This window comes from Phocoena sinus, chromosome 11 (assembly GCF_008692025.1).
Source record: "Phocoena sinus isolate mPhoSin1 chromosome 11, mPhoSin1.pri, whole genome shotgun sequence".
NCBI lineage: Eukaryota > Metazoa > Chordata > Mammalia > Artiodactyla > Phocoenidae > Phocoena > Phocoena sinus.
The window spans coordinates 44,527,733-44,544,788 of NC_045773.1; the positions used below are offsets into that span (position 1 = coordinate 44,527,733).

At 40.9% G+C, this 17,056-nt stretch overlaps 1 protein-coding gene across 1 annotated transcript in view; it reads left to right on the forward strand.

Moving 5' to 3' along the window:
- Positions 1 to 17,056, forward strand: part of CTNNB1 (catenin beta 1) — a 41,441-nt gene that overhangs the window by 22,776 nt on the left and 1,609 nt on the right. Inside the window, 16 exon segments of the mRNA XM_032647446.1 lie at positions 5,102 to 5,162; positions 5,604 to 5,831; positions 6,039 to 6,143; positions 6,146 to 6,238; positions 6,241 to 6,303; positions 6,433 to 6,491; positions 6,493 to 6,659; positions 6,748 to 6,949; positions 8,077 to 8,221; positions 11,638 to 11,741; positions 11,824 to 12,162; positions 12,438 to 12,596; positions 14,091 to 14,210; positions 14,826 to 14,976; positions 15,067 to 15,188; positions 16,292 to 16,352. Coding sequence (XP_032503337.1) covers positions 5,150 to 5,162; positions 5,604 to 5,831; positions 6,039 to 6,143; positions 6,146 to 6,238; positions 6,241 to 6,303; positions 6,433 to 6,491; positions 6,493 to 6,659; positions 6,748 to 6,949; positions 8,077 to 8,221; positions 11,638 to 11,741; positions 11,824 to 12,162; positions 12,438 to 12,596; positions 14,091 to 14,210; positions 14,826 to 14,976; positions 15,067 to 15,188; positions 16,292 to 16,352 — 2,131 coding nt within the window. The 5' untranslated portion in view covers positions 5,102 to 5,149.

Here is a 17,056-nt window from a genome sequence, read left to right on the forward strand (position 1 = left end):
TGCTCTGCAGCAAGAGAAGCCACCGCAAAGAGAAGCCTGCACGCTGCAACGACTAGTAGCCCTCGCTCCTCACAACTAGAGAAAAGCTCGCACACAGCAACGAAGACCCAGCGCAGCCAAAAAAAAAAAAAAAAAAAGTTGTCCAAGGTAACAGTTGACGCTTGATAGGCCCTTGGTAAGGTGATCACTATTACAATGCCTTCTTTGAAAACTGTATCAATTTATGCTCCATCAGTATTTTGGAGCTATGTATCAAAAGCCTTAAAACTTAAACGTTCTTATTCTTTAACCCAGTAATTGAAGCAGTCCTTAGGTGGAAGGGAGGTGGAAGAAATTAAGAGAACTATTTATATGCAAAGATGTTTTTTCAGTGTTGTTTGAGTAGCAAACTAAATAGGAAAGACAAACTAAATATTCAAGAATGGGAGGTATGGTTAAATTATAGTATAGACCTATGATACAGTACAGATAATATTTGGTAAGGGTCTACAACACAAGGAATTGGCTTTTTATTTTATATTAAAAAAAACACCTAACAGTAAATTTTTTTTTTTCTTTTCCCCCCGGTACGCGGGCCTCTCACTGTTGTGGCCTCTCCCATTGCGGAGCACAGGCTCTGGACGCGCAGGCTCAGCGGCCATGGCTCACGGTCCTAGCCGCTCCGCAGCATGTGGGATCTTCCCGGACCGGGGCACGAACCCGTGTCCCCTGCATCGGCAGGCAGACTCTCAACTACTGCACCACCAGGGAAGCCCCCCCCCAACAGTAAATTTAACAGAATACCAAATATAACAATGTCATTAACAATGTCATTATTATGGGAATGCCAAAGGAAAATACCATTTTATACTAAGCATATATTATTTTTATGGATGAGGTAGAAGAGACACTAAAATGAAAGAAGGAAAATGATCAGGAACATTCTAATTTTCCCTAGCCACAGACAGTTCAGATTTCTAATGGCCATTTTTGTACCTACATATTTAAAGATAATACCAGGAGTATCAATCTAGGTGTTTCAGAGGAGCGCAAGTGTCATTAAATGTTTGTTTTTTATTGCCCAGTTTGGGGAAGACCCCTCCCAGGACATGGACTCTCACACACACACACACACACACACACACACAGCTGAGGAGTAAAAGCAGAAAGGAAACTAGAGTAAGTTGTGACTTAAAAGTGTTAGTGTTGAATAAAAAGTGCTGAGCCAGGAAGATTTGAGGAGACTATAAGTTTTTAAATGGCAAGGTATTAGTAGTGACGGTTAATAAAAATGCATATGTATGTGCTTTTAGATTTACAAAATAGACTTTAGTAAGAACTTTTTTCTGATTCCTGAGAGTATATCAAAAGTTTTTCGTGCACTTTCTTACTAGATTCTTGGAAAAGTTAATTGTTAGCATGAACAGCCAGTATTCTATTATAAACTGGTTTGATAATCTGTTTTATAGCAAAGTTACTTCTAGTTAGTAGTACTCAAACTTTTTGAAATCCAAGGTAATTAAGATAATTTTGTGTTGATGGGTGATATCTATATTGTGTCAAGATTTCGACCGAAGGCCACTTAAAATACAGAAGGTGAAGTAGAGCCCCCCAACAATCATTTTGAAGTTAGCTCTAAGGCTAATCTTTTATAATAATGTGGTATGTAAGAAAATATCGTTACTTTTTATAGCCACATAATGTACTAATGTATGTAATTTACTTTAATATCATTCTGTAGGAAGGCACCAGTATGGCACAGTATTAATAATTGTTAAGTATAGGTGATGTGTGCATTATAAAGTTGTGTCCACTTTTCTGCATATTTGAAAAATTTCATAAGAAAAAAGAAAAACCTAGCACGCTTAAGTAGTCTTGTTAGAAAAGCTGAAGGAAAAATTACTCATAGTAATACTTAGAATAAGGTACGGTGTAGGATGAACTTTCTCCTTAGATTGAAATTATTATATGTAATGGATATATATTTTTATAAACCTTATAGAGTTTAAGTCAGAAATAGATGAATTTTGAGGTGTTCTTTACAAAATATATAATTGGAAAAGAGTATATGTTAAGCAAAAAGAGAAAAATAAAAGGAAGTGTGCATGTATCCATTACCTCATTAGACTGGATAAGTTGGTGATCCCCCAGCACCCTACTTTCTTTGTCAGAGCACCACTTGGTGGTGATAAAGGCTGTCAGGACACACAGCATTCTAAATATAGTCTATAGTTGTGGTCACTTGCATCTGGGAACATTTAGTACTTCCATTTTTTTTTTTTAATCATCATACTCCCTTTATCTTGATTGGTACATAGTGGGCTTTCCTCATTTTTGTTTCTCATAATTCTTTTTGAAGTTGGAGCTTTGATCCCCTGAGTTGATCCTCTTGTTCCTTCTCTTTGCATTCTGTGTGTCTTTCTCCTTTATGCTCTAGGAGTTTTCTCAGTTTCAGTTATCTATTGAACTTTTTATTATTCTCTCCAATTTTTATGAGGGTAATAAAGTGAAACATTCTGTTTCCCTCCCCACCTTACCCCGATTTTAAAGTTTTGTTTCTCTGGAGTCTGGTTTTCCTGAAGTCTTTGATAAGCCTTAGTTAATTAGGAGCTCTAGGCCCTTAATGTATGGCAGGGTGTAGTAGAGGAGAGCCAGCCCTTGGGCTGAAAGCTCTGCAAGAGGAGAATAAGGAAGCTTTCCTTTGGGGCAAGATTCTGCCGTAGTTCTCTGGATAGGAAATTCAATTTCTTCAGTAAATATTTCTCAAATTTTAGGTAAATTTGGATTTGTCTGCAGATCAGTGTAGGGGTGAGTTGGTATATACTGCTGCTTATGTAGATCCCCATTTTCACTCCTACTTTTTACTTCTTTACTTGCTGATTGACACTTGGCCTCCCTCGCTTCAGAGGGTTGCCGTGAAGAGCAAGAATAATTTTTATGTATGTTACATAAGATTTAAAGTGCTATAAAAAATAATAGTACTAAGACGTCCCCAACATGCAAGTAGATACTGTAAGTTTGGAACATGAACTTGCTTTTTTCCATAAAATCATTATAATCTTGGTCAAGTTACTAGGTCAGCCCACATAAGTAGATTTTACCCAGTAATATGGCTAATATGTTTTGTCTTTGTCTCAACAAGGAAAAAAACACTAAGTATTTTTTTTTTCTTGATGCCAGGTACATCAAAGCACTTGTTAAACAGCTGCACCTGTAGATGTGACTAGTTGGTTTTTGAGTCCTGTGGCATTGGCCAGAGGAGAAGCTCAGTGTAAAACATGTTTTAAGTCTCCTTCCCTGGAAATATATTGGGAGCTGGAGTGGGGAACCCATTTTTCAGAGGGGTGGAGAAATGGTTAAATAGCCATTCTCAAAGATAGGCAGAAGATGCGAACTAAAATACAGTCATCGGTGGACAGAGAACCTGGGTTTCTTCCATCATAGTATTTCTCAACATATGGTCTGCAGATCACTTTCTGCATCCTTAGAATGTTCATTAAAAGTGCAGGTTTCTACACACCCCTTCCCATCCTATTGAATCGAAACAATAAACACATAATCCTACTTAGTACGTGATTTTAAAATATAAGTTTCTTGTTGACAGGAATCACCTTTGTTATTTTCTGTCCTTCACTTTGCCTTGTAAGTAAATCGTCAGTTGTTCCTACTGTGGACGATAAGACAATTGTGTCCACAACTCTTGTCAGCTTTAGGTGTCAAGTGATCTTTATGGTTATAAAAATCTAGTTTTGGAAGAGCAAATCCAGGAATAATCAACACATGCTTCCTTTACATAGAGAAAATAGGACTTCAGAGTACAGTTTCCAACTGCATTATATTAAACACATTTAAACTTTTTTGGACACTGATAGAAAACACAGTTCACACTTAAGTATCTTAGTCCACGTTGGTAATTTACATCTAATTTTTAATTTGTAGTGCAAGAGGAACTTGTTTGGGGCAAACTATGTAATAAAGGAAGTTTTGTTATTAGGAATATCTAGAGACCATGAGCCCTTAAACTGGTCTCATTTGCAAATAGATCCCTGTGTAATTCAGTGTTTTCCTGAATATTACACAAAAATGCCAAAATGCAGACATAAATGAGATGCTAAGATTTTTTAATATATATGTGAATGATTTTTACATTGATCAAAGCATTCACTTGTATTTATAATAAATCATTGCTATAACAATTGAACTTAGAAAAGTTTGATTAAAAAAGGTGCTTTTGGGGCTTCCTGGTGGCGCAGTGGTTGAGAGTCCGCCTGCCGATGCAGGGGACACGGGTTCGTGCCCAGGTCTGGGAGGGATCCCACATGCCGCGGAGCGGCTGGGCCCGTGAGCCATGGCTGCTGAGCCTGCGCGTCCGGAGCCTGTCCTCCGCAACGGAGAGGCCACAGCAGTGAGAGGCCCGCGTAACGCATAAAAAAAAAAAAAAAAAAAAAAAAAAAAGGTGCTTTTAATTTGTGTTGCAAAACTTTAATTTGAGAAGTAATTTTACTTCTTAGTACAAAGTCTGAAATCTACTGTTCTGATCCAGTCACCACACATGAAATACCTTATGAAGTTATTTAGATGGCATTGTATCATATCAGAAAAGAAAACAGTAACAATTGACCCGTTAAATGAAAATTTGGTGTTTTTTTTTTAATTTGGTGTTTTAAAATCCCACTGGACCCTCTGTTGTCCAAAGAAGCCCTATGAATTTTTCAGTGAAAGGAATTAAAAAGGGAGAGGAGAGGACTTCTGGAACTCAAGGAGGAGTTGATTTGAATAGCTTTTCCCCTCCCTGGCTTTCATTTGTAGAGTGCTTATGCTCTCTTTGTCGTCTTCAGTAATTTTGCGTTTTTGACATCCTGTTTATCTGTAATTTATATTTCTCCTGAAAAGAGGTGCTTGTTAAAGAGAAGTTTTCACTTAGAAGTTTGGCAATGATAGAGCTGTGGTTGAAGTGTTTGGAGGAGACCATGAGGTCGGTGTTTCACTATATCACATGGTAAAAGACGACTTGGGGCTTTTTGTGGATGTAGTCCATGATGTTTGACAGGCCATCCTAGTGACTTATGAGTATTAAAGTCAAACAATTTTAAATCCTAATGACTTTGATTAACTCTTTTAGGGTCTCTGAAGTACACCATACTACGGTTTTGAAAGTCTTGCGTGGACAATGGCTACCCAAGGTTTGTATCATAGTCTTTAGTTACTGAATTGGGACTCTGCTTCATTGCCATTAACCCAGTCTGGCTCAGATTCCCCTGCTTTCCTCTCTCCCTGCTTACTTGTCAGGCTACCTTTTGCTCCATTTTCTGCTCACTCCTCCTAATGGCTTGGTGAAATAGCAAACAAGCCACCAGCAGGAATCTAGTCTGGATGACTGCTTCTGGAGCCTGGATGCAGTACCATTCTTCACTGATTCAGTGAGTAACTGTTTAGGTGGTCTCCTAAGAGTACAGATTTTTCATCACTGAGCTGATCCTGGCCATCATTCTCTTATCCTTGGCTGTCTTTCAGACTTGACTTTATTTCTAAAAAGATTTCAGTGAGTCATATCATAGATTTTTATTTTCTAATTAAGGTAACATTTCCCTGGTAGTAATACTAGTGCTGTTTGATTTTTATAGCTGACTTGATGGAGCTGGACATGGCCATGGAGCCAGACAGAAAAGCAGCTGTTAGTCACTGGCAGCAACAATCTTACCTGGACTCTGGAATCCATTCTGGTGCCACTACCACAGCTCCTTCTCTGAGTGGTAAAGGCAATCCTGAGGAAGAGGATGTGGATACCACCCAAGTCCTGTATGAGTGGGAGCAGGGATTTTCTCAGTCCTTCACTCAAGAACAAGTAGCTGGTAAGAGTATTATTGCCTTACTGAAAGTCAGAATGCAGTTTTGAGAATTAAATAGTTATTCTAATAAAAGTTAGTGTATAATAGCTTAAATAAAATGGTGTGGTAAAGAGAAGGGAGTGATTGCAATATCACCATGACTGTTTAGGATAGCAAATACTTGGTGAATGCTGAGCTATGGATACTGAGTGTTGAATTTACCTTTTCCAGATATCGATGGACAGTATGCAATGACTCGAGCTCAGAGGGTACGAGCTGCTATGTTCCCTGAGACGTTAGATGAGGGCATGCAGATCCCATCTACACAGTTTGATGCCGCCATCCCACTATGTCCAGCGTGCTGGCTGAACCATCACAGATGCTGAAACATGCAGTTGTAAATTTGATTAACTATCAAGATGATGCAGAACTTGCACACGTGCAATCCCTGAATTGACAAAACTGCTAAACGATGAAGACCAAGTAAGTAGTGACATGGCTAGCTTTTTAATCTGCTTTGAAGGAAACTCCCAAGGAAGTAGGTCTTATAATATCTACCCAGTATCAGTAGTTGAAAACTGGAAAATGATGTCTCTAATTCCTGTACATTATAGTGGTGGTTAATAAGCTGCAGTTATGGTCCATCAGCTTTCTAAAAAGGAAGCTTCCAGACACGCCATCATGTCGTTCTCCGCAGATGGTGTCTGCTATTGTACGCACCATGCAGAATACAAATGATGTGGAAACGGCTCGCTGTACTGCTGGGACCTTACACAATCTTTCCCATCATCGTGAGGGCTTGCTGGCCATCTTTAAGTCTGGGGGCATTCCTGCCCTGGTGAAGATGCTTGGGTAAGAAAACATGGTCAGAATGCTGCAAGCTCAGAAGGAGAAGAGTGCAATCACAACATTTCTGATGAGACTTTTTTCTTCTTCCCAGTTCACCAGTGGATTCTGTATTGTTTTATGCCATTACAACTCTCCACAACCTTTTATTGCATCAGGAAGGAGCTAAAATGGCAGTGCGTTTAGCTGGCGGGCTGCAGAAAATGGTTGCCTTGCTCAACAAAACAAATGTTAAATTCTTGGCTATTACAACAGACTGCCTTCAGATTTTAGCTTATGGCAATCAAGAAAGCAAGGTAAAAGAATTGTACTGAATGTGGGAGCATGGGAGACCCCCAGTGTCATGTCCTTCTATGGATTTTGGCAAATTCATTGTATGCCTCACCCTTTGTATGTATCCTAGAAAAGTTGGACATCTCTATTTCTTTAAATATTTGAGTTGTCAGTATGTAATGCACTAATGCTAGGTGATAGGGATATAGCATGCAAGCTTCTCTTAAAGCTTTTATTCTTGGGTGGAAGAGAGACACTGAAATAATACCCTATTTACTATTTAATTCGTATGTTAGGAGGAAGTAAAGGGGCTATGAGAGCATGTAAATGAACCAGACCCTCTTTTGAGGGTTCAAGCAGATTTCTTGGAGAAAGTGATAGTTGGGTTTAGCTCTTGAGGATAAGATGGGATTGATTAAAGGTGAATGAAGGTTAGGGAGAGGAAATGGCATCTTTGACAGTTCTGCTGAGGGAGGAGCAGGGCAAGATTTGGAAATTCAAGAAATGCAAAGAGTAAGGAAGAGGAAGTGTGTGAGATGAGACTGTTGAGATAGGGCAGATCCTGCAGGGCTTAGTGGAACATGTTAAAAGAATAATGCGAAACAGTTTTTAGCAGAGGCCTGAAGTGATGAGATGTGTTTTCAGATCGGGGTAGAGTCAGGAGGTGGGGGTGTGCGGGGGAGTAAAGGGCAAGAACGACTATTTTATGCTGTCTCTTTTTGAGGTGGTTATGATTAGGAATAGCAAAGAGCCAGATCATTAAGAGTTTTTAAGTGCCCATTCTGGTTCACATTTTCACTCAACATTGGCTTTGATATAACTTGTGTATCTGGGCATTACTGTTTCATACCAACACGGTGTTTGGTTGTTTTTGTTTTTCCTTTTACTATGATCAGTGTGGGAAGAAGAAAACTGGGCCAGAGTTTATATATTTTTGGGAGGACTGGGGTGCATGAATTTGAGTGAAATGTTGTACAAGGAGGGGTTAAATAGGGCCCCAGTATGGGGGTCTAGCTAATGACGACCAGGAATATATTTAAGTCATTAAGCTGGCTGAAATTCTTGTATAATAAAATAGGTTGGTAATAGTAGCTTTTCTCAGGCATTTGATCGAGATTCTGTGACTAACAATATATACGCATCTTTCTAGCTGATCATTTTGGCTAGTGGTGGACCTCAAGCTTTAGTGAATATAATGAGGACCTACACCTATGAGAAACTACTGTGGACCACAAGCAGAGTACTGAAGGTGCTGTCTGTCTGCTCTAGTAATAAGCCGGCTATTGTAGAAGCTGGTAAGTATACTTGTCTCTTCTGGGTTCTCATGTTTGCAGCACGTGTAGTTCTAATTAGATTACCTTTCTTAGGAAAAGGGTGATAGAACTGACCTTAACAGGCTGAAAGTAGATGGTCCTATTCAGTTTGAAGCCAAAGTTGCATTCAGACAAAGTGTATGTTCTGCTAGACACCTTCTTTGGTGCTATGCAAGCCTAGTTTAGGCAGTGTTCATATTACCCATCAAAAATGATGGCTAGGAGCTTCCCTGGTGGTGCACTGGTTGAGAGTCGACCTGCCAATGCAGGGGACACGGGTTCGTGCTCCGGTCCGGGAAGATTCCACATGCCGCGGAGCAGCTGGTCCCGTGAGCCACAGCTGCTGAGCCTGCACGTCTGGAGCCTGTGCTCCGCAACGGGAGAGGTGACAACGGTGAGAGGCCCGCGTACTGCAAAAAAAAAAAAAAAAAAAAAAAGGTGCCTAATACTTGGCTTGATAACAGCTATTCCAGAAATACCTGGAATGTGTGCAACAAATACAGATTTTTAGACTTACTTAATCAGAATCCCTGGAGTTTTGAGGTGACGAGAGAGTCAGTAGGTAGCTGGAAATGTACGGGACTGGAGGCCTAGGAATCTTGATTTTTAGAAGTTCCCTAGGTTATTCTGATGCTCATTTGTTTATTCTGAAAATATTCAGCCCCTGTGTTTCAAGCACTGTAATAAGCACACGGCATACAATGGATAACAAAATAGGCATATGGTCCCTGTATTTATTCTTATAGGTGGTGAAGGTGACAGAAATACGCAGAAAGATGGAGTGATCACATTGGAATGAATGTCACAAGAGAAGTGAACAGCAAGCAGATAGTGATACAGAATTAATGGGGAGGGAAGGGGCTTCCTTGGGGGGGGGGTGTTAAGTGAAATTGCAGAATGAGAAGGTGTAAGCTATATGAGAAGGATTAAGTGCCTTCCAGATGGTCCTGAAGGTAGGAAAGAAATTGTTGAGTTCTAGGTGCCGAAGAGAAAGTCTGTGTAAGTAGAACCTAGTGAGTAAATGGGATGAATAGCTCAGGATGAGGGTAATGAGCTAGAGCCAGGCAGGGCTATATTGTGCAGGAGTTTCTAGGTCCCTGGAAGATGTTTATTCATGCTTTATTCCAGCTTTGGAAACACAGGTGTAGAATGCTTAGGTCAATTTGAAATACTAGGTGGGATCCAAATCCTAAAGGGCTCCTGAAGGTTATGCTAAAGCATTTGGTCTTTATCTTTCTTTTTTTAAAAAAATTAATTATTTTTGGCTGCGTTGGGTCTTCGTTGCTGTGCGCGGGCTTTCTCTAGTTGCGGCGAGCAGGGGCTACTCGTCCTTGTGGTGTGTGGGCTTCTCATTGCGGTGGCTTCTCTTGTTGCAGAGCACGGGCTTTGGGCGCGTGGGCTTCAGCAGTTGTGGTGCAAGGGCTCAGTAGTTGTAGCTCACGGGCTCTAGAGCACAGGCTCAGTAGTTGTGGCGCACAGGCTTAGTTGCTCTATGGCACGTGGGATCTTCCTGGACCAGGGCTTCAACCCGTGTCCCCTGCACTGGCAGGCAGATTCTTAACCACTGCACCACCAGGGAAGTCCCTGGTCTTTATCTTATAATGAGAAGCTATTGATGGCTGTTGAGCAGTGGCACAGCATCACAGTGAGGTGTTGGGAATATTAATACTAGCATCGTATGACAGTTCGAATGACCAAAGGCAAGCAGACCAGGCCACTGGGATGTTACAGGCTTCTAGGAATGAAGTCATTAGATATTAAAAATACATAGCAAAGGATGAATGTTATTTGAATTGACATATTCAAAGTGACTAAAGATCAGTAGGTAGCTGGCAATGTATGCTACTGGAATGCAAGGGAAGACTGGGCTGGGATAGAGATTTGGGAGTTGCCCTCTTAGTGTATGTGAGTAAGGGCTACAGGGAAGAGGCGGGGGTGCCTCTAAGCCATCTGCACCGGACTTTTACCCTGGGCATGCTGAATCAGAATGTGTGTGTTTTAAGTCTCTCAGGCTATTCTGAGAGGCATCTGGAACTAAGATCCACTCTCTTAACAGTGGAGGGAGGGAATGAGATCTGAGGGGAATCAAGTCTTTTTTTTCTAAATATAATTTTACTTTTTAAAAAAATTTATTTATTTATTTGGCTGCGCCAGGTCTTAGTTGCGGCACGTGGGATTTTCGTTGCAGTGTCAGGGATCTTTTAGTTGTGGCATGAGGGGTCTTTAGTTGCGGCATGTGAACTCTTAGTTGTGGCATGTGGGATCTAGTTCCCTGACCAGGGATCGAACCTGGGCCCCCTGCATAGGGAGCATGGAGTCTTAGCCACTGGACCACCAGGGAAGTAGCATCAGCCTTGTGCTCTCTGTTAGCAGCTGGAGCTACTGTGAGGAATGAACCAGATAGGGATGATACTGTCTTACTGTAGGGGTGGTAGGCTAAATTATAGTTGTGATAAATGCTGTGAAGGGAAAAGTACAGGGTGCCGTGAGAATTATAGCAGGTAGACCTAACCTAATTGAGGAAATAAAGCAGACCTGAAAAGATAAACAAGGAGACAAGGAAAAAGTACATCCCACTGTATTTAGAAGTGATGTCGGTAGGAGAGAGATGGTAAAGTTAAGCCAGTGTGTGGGGAGTTGAGCTTCCATTTAGACTTCTCTGCCAGTGTAAACGTCCTTCATTAGGGTCCTAAAATGATGGAAGGTTGTGAAACTTGGAAGCACATCTTTTGAGTCAGTGTCTTTTATACAGTCCGAGACGTAAAGCATTCTGGTGCCTTCTTTTTGGATTGTTCTCACCCCATGAGTTTACATAACTCCTTCAGGTCTTTGCTCAGATGTCACCCTCACACTTAGGTGACCTAATTACCCTACTTAAAAATGTAGCCCCCTCCTCTGTCTTGTGTTATGTTTTTTGTAGCACTTAACACCATTTGACACACTGTATAGTTTTAGTTTACTAGTTGTGTATTTGTTTATTGTCTGCCTCCAAGTAGACCATGAGCTCTGTGAAGGTAGGAGTTTTAGACTGTTCTGCTCACTGGTATAGCTCCAACTCAAAACAGAGCCTGGTATTAAATATTTTTGAAATAATTGGATGAAGGGAAGTAAGTAATAGGAATATTACCTACAGGGGGACTGTGGAGAGAATGAAGGCTTTTTCCACACAGGGGAGAAACAATAGATATTTGACAGAAATTGTCACTAGGTGAGATGAACTGGAAGAGAAAGGGAAACTGAGCAGCATTGTAGAAGATGAAAGGAAATAAAGGACTTCGATGGAGGGGATAAGCTTTGGCAATAAAGAGGGACACCTTCTAAGACTAGAGAAGACACTTTGTACTGATACGACTTGTGAGCTATTAGCCATCGCCTTAGATATTTTTAAATCTTTTTAGGTGGAATGCAAGCTTTAGGACTTCACCTGACAGATCCAAGTCAACGTCTTGTTCAGAATTGTCTTTGGACTCTGAGGAATCTTTCAGATGCTGCAACTAAACAGGTAAATTCTGAGTAAACTGGTGCCGCCTTAATGAAAAGAGTCAAGCTGAATATGTCCTGAGCGTCTGTTTTCATCTCCATAGGAAGGGATGGAAGGTCTTCTTGGGACCCTTGTTCAGCTTCTGGGCTCAGATGATATAAATGTGGTCACCTGCGCAGCTGGAATTCTTTCTAATCTCACTTGCAATAATTACAAGAACAAGATGATGGTGTGCCAAGTGGGTGGTATAGAGGCTCTTGTGCGTACTGTCCTTCGTGCCGGTGACAGGGAGGATATCACTGAGCCTGCCATCTGTGCTCTTCGTCATCTGACCAGCCGACACCAGGAAGCTGAGATGGCCCAGAATGCTGTTCGCCTTCACTATGGACTGCCAGTTGTGGTTAAACTCCTACATCCACCATCCCATTGGCCTCTGATCAAGGTAAATTGTCAGTGAAAGTAGAAGGTTGCAGAATTGAAAATGAACTGCCTCTGACTATTATTAGATGGCTGTCTAGGCACTGGGCATTGGTAAGTAGGAGTTGTATGCTTTAGTAAATAGGAAATATGTCTGGGATGGAGGTGAGGGTTTGAAGTGTTTCTGTAGTCAGTTTTACTTTCAAGTGATTGTGATAGTAGTGTGTTAGGAATTTTAGGGTAAGAAAATGGTTTTGTTGAGTTGTTCGCCAGTTCTTTACTCTTCCTTCTTTTCTGCAGGCTACCGTTGGATTGATTCGAAATCTTGCCCTTTGTCCCGCAAATCACGCACCTTTGCGTGAGCAGGGTGCCATTCCACGACTAGTTCAGTTGCTGGTTCGTGCACATCAGGATACCCAGCGCCGTACATCTATGGGTGGAACACAGCAGCAGTTTGTGGTAGGTAAATCTTAATAGTGACATCTGGCTATTTAAAAGGAATGCAAAAATCCATAAGATCCTGAACTACTGAGGTCATTGGCTTCCTCCATCCTCCTGCCTGCCTGAAGGGCTGCTTGCTATTGACTAAAAAAACTGACATGTCTCTGTGGCTGCATAGAAGAAGGAGTAATGTGGCCCCTGGTGGTATGTCCTTTGACATGTCCTTAACATCGTTGCCTCCTCAATCGTACAAAGGGGGTATGGAGTGTGATTTACTGCTTTGGGGTCTCATTTAACCCATACAAAAGGTTCACATCCTTAGGAAGTAGCAGAGCCATAATTTGAATCCAGGTCTGTCTGATTTCAGAGTCTCTTATCCCCCACTGCAGTTCTACCTATAAATGTTTAACGTACCTTTTACTAGCTCTTCCAAGAGTGGCTTAAAACTATTTCCCTGGACTTAACGAATGCCAACGAATTACAAGACTAACTAGTAGCATTTCTGGGATCTTTACCTACAGTCTTAGCCTGGAACTTCGATGTCAAGTTTGCGGTCTTAAAACTAGCTTCATTACAAGTATCTAAAGACACTTCTGATTCCTCAGAATGTGTTTTAAGACTCAGACCTTCAAAGATTCTCTCGTATTTAATCAGGTTACTTTAGAGAACAAGACTTTACAAGAACAGATCTTGAGACTGATTGCTAGTTGTGATATGGATGCACTCATTAGGAGGCTTTGCCTTTCTCTATTCATTACTTTTGGTGTTGGCCTGTCTCCATGAGGTGGCTTAATAGAATGCAAAGGGTACCTTTTAAAATCTCTCTAGGAAGAAAGGAGCTTTTGTGTCCTTATAAAAATGAAGTTGAATATAAAAGCTGCCGCAAGTAGCAGAATTATGACCTTTTAAAAAACTCAGATAGAGGGAAAGCAGATTGTAGTTATATTTTGCAAAAGCTAACTTCCTTCTCCCGTATAGGCTATCAGTTGAATAGTCTTGGAGGAGGTGAGTGGATTTTCTACTGGCAGCTCAGTAGAATTTTAGCAGTTGGTGATAAAACTTTGCTAAGTTTTCACCAAATACACATAGATGTACAAAGATAGAGGGAGCATCCGAAAGAAAACACTGACATAGTCTGCACGTCACTTTCCCATCTTTGTGTATCTTTTCTTTATATATCCTTTACCCAGAGTGATGGTGCCCTGACTGTAAGAAAGTTATCTTTGGGATTCAGAGGTATATTGAAGCTGTGCTTTGCTGTGCACAGTACCGTGATGGGGGAGGGGTGCTGCTTGGAATTAGTGCTGACAAGAGGCCACTTTCAGAAAGTGACATTCAACTGAATGGAGTCCACCTTCATTCCTGAGCTTAATTAATTGCAAATTCGGGGGAACTTTGGGTTTATAATGTGAATAACTAATCTAGTAATTGCTACTCATGAACAGAAAGCCTTTCAAGTATATAACTTTAGAGAGGACAGTGCCCTATTTATTACCACATTTCTCTTGGTAGGAGGGGGTCCGCATGGAAGAAATAGTTGAAGGTTGTACTGGAGCCCTTCACATCCTAGCTCGGGATGTTCACAACCGAATTGTTGTCAGAGGCCTAAATACCATTCCGTTGTTTGTGCAGGTATGTTGCTTTTAAGTGAGGTGTTCTAGATTCTGTGTGTCAGTAGAATTTCAGGATTTTAAAGATAAGCAAAATATCAGGAAATTAGAGACCAAAATAGGGGCACCAGCACTTAATTTTTCTTCTACTATCACCATTTCTAAAATGGCAGTACTGCCCATGCTTCCTGTTCAAGTATAAAAAATAGAATCTCAATGTGTCATGTCCTTTTAGTTGAATACATTTATGAAAAATTCCCTTCGTTTTTCTTGGGCAGTAGAAGGAGAAACATTGGGACTAGAACCTCAAGAAAGGAAGGAGACTTTCTCCTCCACCTTTAGGGTTGCTCAGTTTTGAAGGCACGAAAGCTGGTCTGGGCTGCTAGAGCACAGGCCTCCAGCCACCTCTGGGTCTTCCAAGTTTTAGCTTGCATAAAACTCTGAAGAAAAGGTTCATAGCTAAAAGTGCTCTAGAAAACCATTGCTCCTGAGCATCACTCAAGAACATAAATTTAGAGTTTATGATTTAATATAAGCAGTACAAATACCGCTTAGGGAATGTTTACACTGCAGTGCGGTGCTTGTCATGTTTTAACTTTAGGCTTAATTAGGTTTTGGGTGTATGTTTTCTCCTTAGCTGCTTTATTCTCCCATTGAAAATATCCAAAGAGTAGCTGCAGGGGTCCTCTGTGAACTTGCTCAGGACAAGGAGGCTGCAGAAGCTATTGAAGCTGAGGGAGCCACAGCTCCTCTGACAGAATTACTTCATTCTAGGAATGAAGGTGTGGGTAAGTAGGAAAGGAACCAGAGCCTTTAGCTTGTGTACAGTGTGACGCCTCAGCTTTTCCTCAAGGACCTTTATTCCATCCTTCTCCCAGCAACATATGCAGCTGCTGTTTTGTTCCGAATGTCTGAGGACAAGCCACAGGATTATAAGAAACGGCTTTCAGTTGAGCTGACCAGTTCTCTCTTCAGAACGGAGCCAATGGCTTGGAATGAGGTAGGCAGCGTGAGCACGCTTATTGGGCTGTTTGCTAGAGCAGGTATAAGGCGGTTCGTGGTTTCCTCTCAGACCACTCAGCACACGTTCATTTGCACCGACTGTGTCCTTGGCTTGAATATTCATTCTTTACACTCTTTTAGCAACTGCTGTGAGGAAAAACTACAGCTTTAAAAACAGCCTATTCAGAACAAACAAGTTAGAATTTCCAAGGGAGACAGATGAAAACGTTAGCAGATTGAAGAACAGTTTTCAAAAGGTTGTTGGGAAAGAGGCAGTCTATTAACCACCGGTAGTTGGAGGTCGGTTTATCAGTACTTAAAAAATGCTCAATTTTTCACCTACTTTTCTACTTGAATTTCTATTAATTTGTTCAGTATTTGTCCTCAGTACAGTTGTTCATTGAAACAGTAGAACCACCCTGAAAGTTTTTTCAATTATGGTACATAGTCATAAAGTGAATTATATTTGTTGAAATTTGTTGAATGAATGGAGGGAGATCCTGTATATTGTTAGGTGGAAAAAAAATAAAGCAAACTGCCCAACAGTGAGTAGTATGTTAGTTGGCTGTTTAATAGGCAATCTCAATATGTTCCAGCTTGAGCTCTGAACTTCCTCACCCACTCCCTTTCTCCAGACCTCTCCTCTCACAGTTAATGGCAACTTCGTTCTTCTAGCCGCGCAGGCTCTAAAAGTCTTTTCATATAACATATCCTGTCAGCAGCTCCTTTTGGGGGTAGACACTTTGCCTGTTTTGTTTCCTGTTATATTTCTAGCACCAGGAACAGCGCCTGGCACGTAGTAAGTACTTAATAATGTATACTTGTGGAAAGAATAAATTAGTATTTTTAATACTGTGTGCAATGGGAAAACATGTTTCTCTAGTATCTCTAGGTATCTTTGAAGGGTAGAGTTTGAAGTATTTCTGTATTTGTATACATCTGTATTTCAGAGTAATTCTGCATTTTCTAAGTATTTCTATAATGTTTGAGTTCTTTATTCTTTTCATAATCTCAAAATAAGTATGTTTTCAAAATACTGGACAGTATGCTCTGAGTTGAGAATTTTCATTTTGCTTCTTTGCTTTATACCTGTTTATCTAGACTGCTGATCTTGGACTTGATATCGGTGCCCAGGGAGAACCCCTTGGATATCGCCAGGATGGTATGTGTCTCACATTTCTTGATTATCTCCAGATCAAGCTAAAGGTCCAAAGCTTTATCAAAAGAGCTGGTTTGCTCATCTGGGAAACCAGTGTTGGCAGGAAAGTAGTGGTAGCAATTAAAGGCAGTTCTTAAATTCTAGAGTCAGCAGTAGTCTCTGTATTGGAGCACAGGGAATTCTGAGCCGCACTGAGCAAGCAGTGGGATCACACCAGTAAACGCGTCACTACTGCTAGGCCTCTGCAGTACAGTGCAGGGGGGACAAGTCGCCTGGCTTTTTATTCCGTTTTTTTTGTTCAGAGAACCCATAATACCTGTGTCTACAACCCACCCAGGAAGTGAGAGTATGGCAACTTCTGTCCCCAGGCTCCGCTCTGGGACGGGTATTTACATAGTTAGCTTTGCAGAAAACTCTAAAAATACAGTTCAAACCTGGGTAGTGGCGAGTGGAGCATAATTAGGGGTAGACCACTAACAGCTGTAACTATTCATCTTAAATTTATAATCTTACCTGGTTTTTCCTAGTTAATAAACCACTAAAGCTTATAAGCTTCTTACCTTCACAGGTACATGTTGTTAACCCTTAATACAAAACATATAAAGGCTTCATTGGAAACTGGCACATTTTCTTTGTACTTTTGTGGGTGTCGCCTGGACTTTCTAACAATAGATGACAGTTGCCAGACCTCCTTGTTATTTGCCTTC